Raw genomic sequence first — 11,920 nt, forward strand, 5'->3', positions numbered from 1 at the left:
TTTATATATGAGGCAAAGCGGGCTCAGTGCCTAATGATAATTAGACTTTTTAAATCCCTACAAATATGTTTCTATTGCATTTTCTTTTCACATCAGAAGAAAATATATAATATAATATAATAACAATGTGTACCAATACATCTAATCGGATTATCTTTTCCTTTATATCAATGCAATTCTAAAATGGACTTTCTAATATTTTTATGGAAGAAGGAGTTCATGAAAAGATAGGTGTCTGGACTCTACAAAAGTCATGATGTGGACCACATACTGGCAGTATATTCACTACCTTCACTTATAGCAGTTCATGCAGTATACCCTCTTTTGTGGGGGTGGGGGAGAGAAAATATGAAATAGTTTATTCTTTAGCCACATGTACAAGACCATGGCCCAAGTACATAGGCTTAAAGATATGTTCCACTGTGAATGTGGTTACATGAAGTTTTATTAGTTACAGAACAAAGAAAGTCATAAATCAAAGCATTTACTTAATTCATTGGTGGGGGCCACAGGTTGACTGGTAACCCAGTTTCAGCAAAGTAGGGAAAACTGTTATAGGTTTCAGATGGAGGAGGAGGAGAAGGAGGAGGAGAAAGAAGAGGAGGAGGAGGAGGAGGAGGAGGAGGAAGAGGAGGAGAAAGGGGAGGAGAAAGAGGAGGAAGGGGAGGAGAAAGAAGAGAAGGAGTATGTCATTTGGAGGAGGAGGAGGAGGAAGAGGAGGAGGAGGAGGAGGAGGAGGAAGAGGAGGAGAAAGGGGAGGAGAAAGAGGAGGAAGGGGAGGAGAAAGAAGAGAAGGAGTATGTCATTTGGAGGAGGAGGAGGAGGAAGAGGAGGAGGAGGAGGAGGAGGAGGAAGAGGAGGAGAAAGGGGAGGAGAAAGAGGAGGAAGGGGAGGAGAAAGAAGAGAAGGAGTATGTCATTTGGAGGAGGAGGAGGAGGAAGAGGAGGAGGAGGAGGAGGAGGAGGAAGAGGAGGAGAAAGGGGAGGAGAAAGAGGAGGAAGGGGAGGAGAAAGAAGAGAAGGAGTATGTCATTTGGAGGAGGAGGAGGAGGAAGAGGAGGAGGAGGAGGAGGAGGAGGAAGAGGAGGAGAAAGGGGAGGAGAAAGAGGAGGAAGGGGAGGAGAAAGAAGAGAAGGAGTATGTCATTTGGAGGAGGAGGAGGAGGAAGAGGAGGAGGAGGAGGAGGAGGAGGAATGGGGAGAGGGAGGGAGAACCAGGAGGAGGAGAAGGAGAAAAAAAAAGATGACTCAATGCAAGGTGCTACATAGAAAAATAAGAGATATGAGTAAGTTTTGAATGTGTAAGCTGAAGTTTCTAGGGAAAGAAAGGAAGCTGCACCTGTGTTAAAGGTTCTTTAAGGCTGGCACCCTCCCATAGCCTCCCTCCCACTGGAACCAACATACCTCTTCTATACATATTAAGACCCAATGTGTCAATAGAAACAAATGAAAAACATTAAAAATGAAAAAAAAAAAAGATTCCTCAATGCCAAATGACTGAACCTTGTAAATGTGCATGGCTAAAACGTTGCAAACTAGTGCTAGATTATCTTGGGCTATTTTTCTGTCACCTTGAAAACCACTCATTGCCTATGCCTGTGACTAACCTAACATGCCTGTAACTATCAAAACCTCTAAAATGTATTCTTAGCAGAACACTAGTTTCCACCATTCTAAACGTTAAGCCTAGTAGGTGTTTTTTATAGCACCGAAGAACATATAAATCCCAGTCCTCTGCTTACCATCTCTAGCCTGCTGTATCTACTAAGAAAGTCCTGTGAGCCAGGCGTGGTGGTGCATGCCTTTAATCCCAGCACTCGAGAGGCAGGAGCAGGTGGATCTCTGTGAGACTGAGGCCAACCTGGTCTACATAGCAAGTTCCAGGCCCCCTGCTGGGGCTACAGGGAGACCCTGTCTCAAAAAGGATAAATAATAAATAAATAAATAAATAAATAAATAAAAATAAATAAGGCTAATAAATGAAAGAAACAAAGAAAGAAAGAAACAAAGAAAAAGAAAAAAGAAAGTCCTGTGAATGAATGGTTGAGCTCTGTGTAGAGCTGTGTGCATCTATTGAGAAGACCCATGCCTCAGTCTAAGAGTAGATCTTGGTACCATTCAAACCCACCAAGCAAGTTTTTTTCTCCTAAGTAACTGAGTTCAAAAAGAAAGAGGTTCACAGGCCAAGGAGACAGCTCAGCACGTAATGGCATTTGCTGCCAAGCCTGAAAGCCTGAGCTCAATCCCTGTAACCAAGTAGTAGAAAGAGAACCAACTCCCAAAAGTTGTCCTCTGACCTGCATATGCACACTATGGTGTGCACATGTGTGCATGCATGTATACACACACATGTATGCACACACTTGCACACACACACAATAAAAACAAGTGGTTTTTTTTTTTTAAAGAGAGAGCCACTATGCAAATGTGCAGCTTGGCTTCCTGCCTTAGTTTTGTCCTTCTTTCAGGTACAAGTAAAAAAAAAATGAAACAGTTCATGAGTGATGCTCTACTCTCCTCCTGCCAGACACATTCTTGGCTACCTCTGAGTTTTCTTCACTAGTCAAGAAGGTAGTGCTAGAGCTGGGGATATGGATCAGAGGTATAGCACTTGCCTAGCGTGCTCTAGACCCTGGGTTCCAAGCCCAGAACCACAGAAACCAATCAGATGCTTCAGACAAAAGGCAAAACAAGCATCAAGAATGCTAGGGTAACCTAACTGTGATGGGACACATCTGTAATCCCAGCACTTGGGAGACTTGAGTAGGAGGATGTTAACTTCTAAGCTAGCCTGGGCTACATAGTAAGACTGTGTCTCAGAAAGAAAAAGCATGTTAGATCAAGTGTTAGTTCTTTGTGATAGTTCTTAAGAATTAATTGTGTTTGAATCTAGCTTTTTTATCTTATTGAAAGGAAAGCTGAAGTATAAAGAGAAAATGACTTACCGAAGGTTACAATTCAACTTGATAATACAGCCAGATACACAACACAGTTGTTCTCCAAGGCCAAATACAAGACTTCCCCAGTGCCAACTTTTGTTTTGGTAATATGAGGCTAACACTGTTAAGTTCCAAAGATGATTTCTACTTTGTGGCATATAATCATATTTTCACAGATCAAGATATTCTACGTAAACTGGAGAAGGAAAAAATCCTTGTCTTCACACCATCCCGAAGGGTCCAAGGCAGAAGGGTGGTCTGCTATGATGACCGATTCATAGTCAAATTGGCTTTTGATTCTGATGGCATCATTGTGTCCAATGATAACTACCGAGACCTTCAAGTTGAAAAGCCAGAATGGAAGAAGTTTATAGAGGAGCGGTTGCTGATGTATTCTTTTGTGAATGATAAGTGAGTTTCTTTCCAGTAATCTCTGAATATTTGTATACAAGTTACTAGTAGCAATGCATTGCATTTCATGTCAATAACCATTTACTGAACATTTAATGTACAACATTATGCTGGTTTCTATGGAGATGAAAGGCTGAATTGGGAGCAGGACTCACTCTCAAAGAGCTCAAAGTGTAGTGGAAGAGACAGAGGAGAGACCTGGAGAGAGACAGACAAAGAAACAGTATGTTAAGATTGTTTTGTCTTTTGAAATGAATTTTATAGAATAAAGAAGGCTTCTGGGTATGACAGGTGAAAGGAATATTATGAATACATCTATGATGGTGCGAAAGTGGCTAACATACTGGGGATACCAGCATTCATGCCAATGTGAGTGGTGCAAATCAGTCCATGAAATAATGAAGCACAGGGGAAGTAATGCTTTCTATGTGATCAAGTAGGAACAAAGGAAAAGAATGCTGTGTTAACAGTAGACACATATGATGTAGAAAGCACATAGAAAGCTATGACCATAGAACAGGCAAGGTAGAATGAAAGCCTGAGCTCTTGTAAGGAGCAACAGGGACAGAAGGGAAGACATTCACCTCTTGTTGGCATGCTTTCAGATTTATGCCTCCAGATGATCCTTTAGGACGCCATGGTCCAAGCCTTGAGAATTTCTTAAGAAAGAGACCTGTTGTTCCTGAGCATAAGAAACAACCATGTCCTTATGGTAAGTACCTATGTACAGAACTGAGTTCTGTACTAATGGAAACATAAGGACTCTGTGAATCATTTTCTTTTCCAGATTTCTCTTTCAACTGGGAAATCTTGGCTTGTCTACTTTCTGTGAGTTAAAACGTGTATATGTACTCTCAGATGTTTAAAAATCTTAGAAGCTGCAGGAGGAAAAGGTAATTAGAATTGAAGGGACGATAAGTGGTCCCTTGTTAAAATAACACATGTGCTCTAGATGCCTAAGTCCTGTGTGATGTTGCCAAGAATAAGGACATGCAAAAACTATATAGGCGACAGAAGCAGAAAGGTCAGTGCCAAAGGATTATTGACCCCAAGAAGACCATGTCCCTCGGGCAGGTGACCAAATCTTCTGTCAACTAATAATACCATTTTCTTCTGATTTGTACTTCAGTTGCCTCTAAACTTAACTTTCATTTGCATTTTTAGAGATACAGTTTTCCTGAGTGTTTTTGTGCTCTTATCAAAATTCCCATGATACGAAGTTTGTAAGCCTAACAGTGCAATATGGGCTGCTTGGTCAGAGGCTATTTCAGATGTCTGCTCCTTTTGAATAATCATTTGTTGAGGAGAGAATTTTTTGTTTTTGTCCTCAATTCATGTTTAAATCAGAGTATTTTCATGTGTACTGTCTCATTTCATTTTCACAATGGTCCTATAACATAGACATGATTATGAATCTTGTTTACAGAAGAGGAAAAATGAGGCTTAAAAATAAAGTCATCTGTCAAGGTCATACAGCCAGTAAAGGACATAGCTGGAATTGAAACTTCCAGCTGGTGTCTGAATGGGTGCCCTTTGCACTTCATCATGCTCCCTTCTTCTACATTGGCTGCTTCAGCATACAGAGCATGCCTAGGAAAAGTTGTACATTACCAGAAAACGGAGGCTAGGCAATTGCTCAGATATTAGCATTTACACGGCAATCTCCTCCTAGGCTTTCCACTTTCTCCCTCGTCCCTCACAGTATGTGATGACTCCTTGGTGTTGTCTGTCTCTCATCTTTGTGGAGAGTTAACTTCCTGCCTTAACCCCAAACAGTATGACCCTAACCTGAGTGACCAGATTGTTACAATTTCTGGCACAGAGGGTTATACGGCTATGAGAGAGAGTCTTACCCAAAGGCATTATTTTTCAGGCAAAAAATGCACCTACGGCCACAAGTGCAAATACTATCATCCGGAGCGGGCCAACCAACCCCAGCGTTCGGTGGCTGATGAGCTCCGCATCAGTGCCAAACTGTCCACAGTGAAAATAATGAGCGAAGACACCCTGGCCAAGTGTGGCACAGGGATGTCTAGTGCCAAAGGTGAGATAACCTCAGAGGTCAAACGTGTGGCCCCCAAGCGCCAATCAGATCCCAGCATCCGGTCTGTAGCTGTGGAGCCCGAGGAGTGGCTGTCCATTTCTCGTAAGCCTGAGGCCAGTTCTGTCCCCTCGCTTGTAACTGCTTTAAGTGTCCCCACAATCCCACCCCCCAAAAGCCATGCAGTGGGTGCACTTAACACCCGTTCGGCCAGCAGCCCAGTGCCAGGATCCTCACATTTCCCCCATCAAAAGGCTTCCTTGGAGCACATGGTCAGCATGCAATACCCCCCTATCCTGGTTACCAACAGCCATGGGACCCCTATTAGCTATGCTGAGCAATATCCAAAGTTTGATTCCATGGGGGACCATGGCTACTATTCAATGTTAAGCGACTTCTCTAAACTGAGCATCAACACCATGCACAATCGAGAGTACTACGTGGCAGAAGCAAACCAGGGGGTATACGTGCGAAATCCTAGCCTCTGTACTGACAGTCACATGAGCCACACCAGGAATGACAACTATTCCTCTTACAACAACTTGTACTTGGCTGTAGCTGATGCCCATCCTGAAGGCACTTTGAAGCTGCACCGCTCAGCTTCTCAGAACCATCTTCAGCCTTTCTCTCATGGTTACCATGAAGCCTTAACGAGAGTGCAAAGCTATGGTTCAGAAGATTCCAAGCAAGCCCCCCACAAGCAGTCAGTCCCCCACTTAGCTCTGCATGCCCAGCACCCAGCAACTGGAGCACACTCCAGCTGTCCTGGAGACTACACTATGCCTCCTAATATCCACCCTGGGGGAACCTCCCAGCCAGGCCGTGCTCTGGTGATGACACGAATGGACAGCATTTCCGACTCCCGCCTATATGACAGTAACCCGGTGAGGCAAAGGCGGCCTCCTCTGTGCCGGGAACAGCATGCTAGCTGGGATCCATTGCCCTGTGCAGCAGACTCCTATGGATACCACTCCTATCCCTTAGGTAACAGCCTCATGCAACCATGTTATGAGCCGGTCATGGTACGGAGCATGCCTGAAAAGATGGAGCAGCTTTGGAGGAATCCTTGGGTTGGAATGTGCAATGATTCCAGGGAGCATATAATACCAGAGCACCAATATCAGACCTACAAGAACCTCTGCAACATTTTCCCTTCTAACATTGTTCTTGCAGTGATGGAGAAGAATCCCCATACAGCAGATGCCCAGCAACTGGCAGCCTTGATTGTGGCCAAGCTTAGGGCTGCACGTTGACATGACACAAGACATACTCTTTACATAAATATCAATATTAGCACTAATAATACACAGATACTATGATTACAGTAATTAATACTTTGTGTTGTGCTTTCAAAGTTGCAGAGTGTTTACATCATTTAAGTGCATAACAACTCTGTGAAGTATATCTTAGTTATATCTTATTTTATAGATAAGGAAGCTAAAGCCTGGTGAGATTAACTGATCTGCCAAGGTCACACTGCTGGCAAATGACCAAGTCAAGACAAACACTCAAGTTCTCTGACCCCAAGTCTCATGCCCCTTTTCACTGCACCATGCAGGTAATGGAGGACAAAACCCAGGAGGGGAGGCCTAAACTCAAGAAACCCCAAGGGTTTTACTACCAGTGTTTTCTTAATCACACATTCTTTATTATAAAGTATGAATCATCTATCCCATCTATCCAATTGACAGAGCAAACACATCAGGGTAAGATTATATCATGATTTAACCTTTTAGGGTTTTTAATAGGAACCTTAAAAACTATTTAAAAGTAAACACAGACTTTATCGCATGAAGATCTGATCACTCAACATCTTTAACAAAGTTATAGGTCATATTGAAGCTTCTAGAAACAGATCTAAATCCTCTTCTTAACAATTCTATCGCATGTATGAATTTATATATTTGGTTTGTGATGTGTTTGTATCTCTGGTATAACCTTTTCTATGGTGATAATGAGAAGGTAAGCTCTATACTGTCCCTAGTTTACACCTGTATAGATCACAAATAACTTGACAATTTTGTCAAATTTTGTAGTTTCAACTAGATTTGAAAGTGAAATTACATGCCACTATTTAAACTTTGCTTTCTTATGCACCAGAGCAAAGCAACTCTAGATTTCTTTTGCATATTTTACTTGACAACATGTATTAACAGTTCTTAGCTTTCAAATCTATTCACCTTAGCAAATTAGGGGTCAGGTTGAAGGCTTCTACAGAGGAGCTGCTCGATTAGCTCAAGTACCACATATAGTATGTGTATGATACATAAGTGCTGATGAATCTGAATGACCAAGGGACTTACTACCAGAGTCCACTCCACTTATCCCAGGAGAGATGGCGTTAAGTGACGAATAAAAAACATTCATACAATATGGGACCAAAGGTTGCTTCTTGGACATCTGATCAATGCAGTATTCAATATTATAGGATGTAATATAGTGAAAGAGAATTCATAGCCATGTGATCCACCTTCTCCTGCTGTCCACCATTTGGGCAATAAGCTCAGTCACTGGTAGAGTAGAATTTCATTAGGACAAAACTAGGGGATTTTCTAGGTGGAAAAGGGCAGCTTCCAAAAGGGAAGTACTCTGTTATGCACTTCAAAACCACACCTAGAGAGTACGCTTGGTGTTAAACAATTCTGAGGTGCATTGTTAAAGAAGGCATAACTTTGGGTCAGTAGCACCATTTGCACAATTTGTATATTGCTCAGGGTGGAATCCTTTGTAGCTGCATGCCTCTAGAAGAGGTGTTTTATTGGGTTTTTTTTTTTAAGCTGCACTAAATGAGCCCCCCTTCTGAATCCATTGTATAGTTCAGCATTTTGAACCATGACCAGCTCAGTTTCTGAAGCTGGAACTTACTAACTTCTAGAGTCCTTTTTCATGAGAGTTGAGAAGGCCTGGCCTTGGCCTTTTGTTTCTTCATGAGAAGGTGTAATACTGCCTATGTTTCTTACTGTGAAACAATCTGAATGTGAGGCTGTAGTCAGGGTTGTTTCTGGTGGTTTGATAATGGCTTGCATGCTGCTTTTCAGCTTTCTGTCTCTGTCAAAGTTGATTACATCCTAACCAATGTTTACCAAGATACAATTTCACACTTATCTCCTACCCTCTAATCTTCCCATCTTCTGGTATATTGATAAAGTATAAAAATGTTTTCTATCAGGTCCATATAGAGTGACAATTCCCACTGCAGTGCTTGCTACTTCACACAAGCATCACTTACTACCTTTAACTTCTTGGACCTTCGAAATCTGCCCCTTGTCTAAATCAGGGTATTTGACAATCTCAGATTACTCTAATGCCTTCATGCCAGTTAGCTGATCTTCTGACCAAAATCAATGACAGTGTAGTATCCACTAGCTTTGCAATTTACAGGGAAGCACAAGATTAGTCTTGTGAGCTGCAAAGCATCTCAAACATGTTCATTTTTAGTACACAGAATAACTGTAAGCTCCTCCCAATAGGGGAAGTCTTTTGAAGTAGCACCTGTAGTTTTTATTTTCTAAAAAGGATCACCGTTCTTCTCATAAAATGTGTATGAACCAAAGCAGCTAGGAGCAATGCCGCAAATAACCAGAAATGACCTTTTGTTGATACAAATTGTATCTCTTTTTCTCCTGATTGTATAGAAGCAAATATACAAAACTCATCTTAAACTATGTTTAGTACTGAATTTTCACCATATTAGTGGCACTGTGTGTCACAGGAAAGTAGCCCAGGGGTCATGAGGGAGCTTTTATTTCCTAAGGGCAGTAGTACTTTATAAACAAAGACAGTTTTCAAGGCCCTTTATTGTTAGGTGCACAAATACTGTGTGTACAATCTGAAACAGTATAATTCTCTCTTTAGTCTATTAAATTTAATAATGTCCTTGCAAAAGGGATTTTTATAGTGTCAATATTAGTGAATCATCTGTAAGAATCTTTAATGGAACTGTACAACTATGAATGCCTAAGTCCAGCTTGGTTCTTACTTCTTAGAGAAACTTTTTTTCAATATCGAAGTCTACATACTTCTTGACTTCCATTTTGTCTATAATTATAAAACAGCAAATAATGAAGAGCATTGAGACCTCCTTGGCACGCTTGACAATAAAATCAGACTTCCTTCATGGGGCCAAGTGTGTGTCCTCCAGGATACTTACCTCCAAGTACTCAGCAGGGGTTAAGGCACAGTATTTTTGTGGTTTTCAAGAAGCAGTATATTTTGCAAGAGGTGCTTTGTAATTTTAATTCATTCACTGATTTTCTGACCTCATAGCAAGTCTGTGCCTGTTCAGGCCTTAGATTTTGTAGACTTTCTGGTTTTTGTTTTCTTGTTGTGACCTTATTATTGTTGTTTTCATTTCCACTTAAAGGAGAAATGTAACCCTGGAGGGGCATGGTCAATCCAGGGCACCCTTTCTATAAGACAGCTCAAAGGAAAAGGAGCCTTTTCAAAGGCAACACGGAACTATTGAACTCACTCTTAAGGTACCAGCTATGGAAGGGAGAATGACAGATGCCTTATGGAAATGGTCTGCAAATCTTTTCTTCTAAATAATGAAATATAGCATGTTTTCCCCCTCTCTCTTATTCTCTCCACCCCTTCTAGTTTCTAAGAGACTACTTCTCTACAATCCCTTTTTTTTCTATTTTGGAATAAATAATCTTTATACAGCAATTCAATCATTGATATCTATTAACCTTTGTTACAGTTTTCTTCTAATGTGGAAGAGTTCATTGTGAAGAGGCTCTCAGTTAACATTCTATCTATACTGTAAGTGTGGGACTTCATACAAATGCCCTTTTTGAGGGCCAACGATTTCAATACAATTTGTTTTATGCTGTGAATCAGGTCTGATTTGTGCAGGGAAAGTAATGCCCGGCTGTCCAAAGAGCCATGCTCAGGTCTTTCCCCAACCCCCTTCTTTTCCTTCCCCCTAGTTTGCTTCTCTTCAGGTAGGACACTGAGGAGCGCACAGTCTTCAACCAAAATGACACTGTTGTTAGTTTTCATTGGAAATCAAACCAATATATTTCTAGAACTTGCTTGTCTAAAGTAGTCAATGCCTTTGCGAAGACTCAGCATATTTGATATCTACTGTATTATAGCTAGCTATACACATAGGCAGATTGACTATTTTTAGTCCTGGTTTGTGTATCATTGAGCTATAGTAATTTGCTTTATCCATTTGTGGGATTAAACAGTACTGTTTAATGGTTGTAAACTTTTTATAAAACCACTTTGGGTTTCTTGTTTGACCCAAACATAATGTAAGTCTTAATGACAAAATACACAGTCACATGAGGCGAGTGAAAATACAGCCCCTACCCAGTTTTGTCTGGCCCTATAATGCATGTGCAGTGCTTTATATAATAGTCTCAGTAGCATGGATGTATTAATGACTTCTTCCTGATGTTTTGTTTCACCTATAATTGTGATGGAAAATGCTGTGTTGTTGACAATGAACTGTAAACAAATTTATTGCATAAATTATTTGCCTACTAACCACTAGTGGCTCGTTCTTTAAGAATCAAGAAGAAAAGTTCATTTGCATACAGACACAAAGAAATTTGTTCCTAAAATATTAAATTTATGTCCGTGCAACTTATAATCATTATTTGATAAGCAATAGGACAAAGATCCCTACTGCCAAGAGTTGACCTGAATTTTACCAAAGCCCTCTTAATTTTTTGTGTGTTTGTTTCATATGGTTCTATGAACCAAACCTAAGGTCTCGCAAATGCTAGGCATGCCTTCTACCATTGAATGACATCCTCAGTCCTTGGTTTGTTGTTGAGACAGGGTCTGCCTATGTACCCCAGACTGGCCTTGACCTCTCAGTTCTCCAGTGTTTGCCTGCCAAGTGCCGGAATTACAGGTGTGTTTGGGAAAATAATTAATTTCCCTGTCCTTTTTTTTTTTAAGGCAGGTTTTCTGTATAGCCACCACATATATGACACACAATATGCTTTGAAAAGTACGTTCTTGTGTATGTGTGTGTGCAAAGTATGTCTGTGCATGTAGTGCATGCATGTGCGTGAGTGCATACACCTGTTTGCGCACATGTGGCGGCCAGAGGACCTCCTTTATAGCTTTATTTCTGCTTTATAGCTCCACTTTATTGCCTTGAATCAGATTCTCAATGAACTGAAAGCTCAGCTTGTGTAAGCTGAGTACTCAGAAATCTCCTGGGATTCACACACTCTGTCCCCAGTGCTAAGGTTACAGGCATGCAAAGCCGTGCTTGGCTTTTTACCCAGGTGCTGGGAATTTTGACTCAGGTCCTCATGCTTGCACAGCAAGCATTCTCATCCACCATGCAATTCTCACCCCTGAAGAGCACTTCCCAATCTACGGTTATGATCCTTACAAAGTCTCTAGGCACACATCCTTCAGTTTAAGAATTTGGCATGATTTGCCAAAGGTTGCTCAAATTAAGTAATGGGCTTGTCTGGAAGTCATGTCTTTGAAGAACTTTTTCCTGTCTACCAGGGCATTTCAAATTTTAATGTGCATTAGAATCCCAGCAAGGGTCTGTCA

General features: G+C 41.2%; 1 protein-coding gene across 2 annotated transcripts in view; it reads left to right on the forward strand.

Annotated features, from left to right (window-relative positions):
- The window catches only part of Zc3h12b (zinc finger CCCH-type containing 12B), a 395,620-nt gene extending 384,747 nt beyond the window's left edge, over positions 1-10,873 (forward strand). For both annotated transcript variants that reach the window (XM_008844356.3, XM_008844357.3), the window contains 3 exons: positions 3,114-3,348; positions 3,954-4,060; positions 5,222-10,873. In XM_008844356.3, the coding sequence (XP_008842578.1) occupies positions 3,114-3,348; positions 3,954-4,060; positions 5,222-6,642 (1,763 nt within the window). In that variant the 3' untranslated portion in view covers positions 6,643-10,873. The remainder of the gene's footprint in view (positions 1-3,113; positions 3,349-3,953; positions 4,061-5,221) is intronic.
- Positions 10,874-11,920: the final 1,047 nt, after the last annotated feature.

This window comes from Nannospalax galili, unplaced genomic scaffold (assembly GCF_000622305.1).
Source record: "Nannospalax galili isolate Female #2095 unplaced genomic scaffold, S.galili_v1.0 scaffold280, whole genome shotgun sequence".
NCBI classification, from domain to species: domain Eukaryota; kingdom Metazoa; phylum Chordata; class Mammalia; order Rodentia; family Spalacidae; genus Nannospalax; species Nannospalax galili.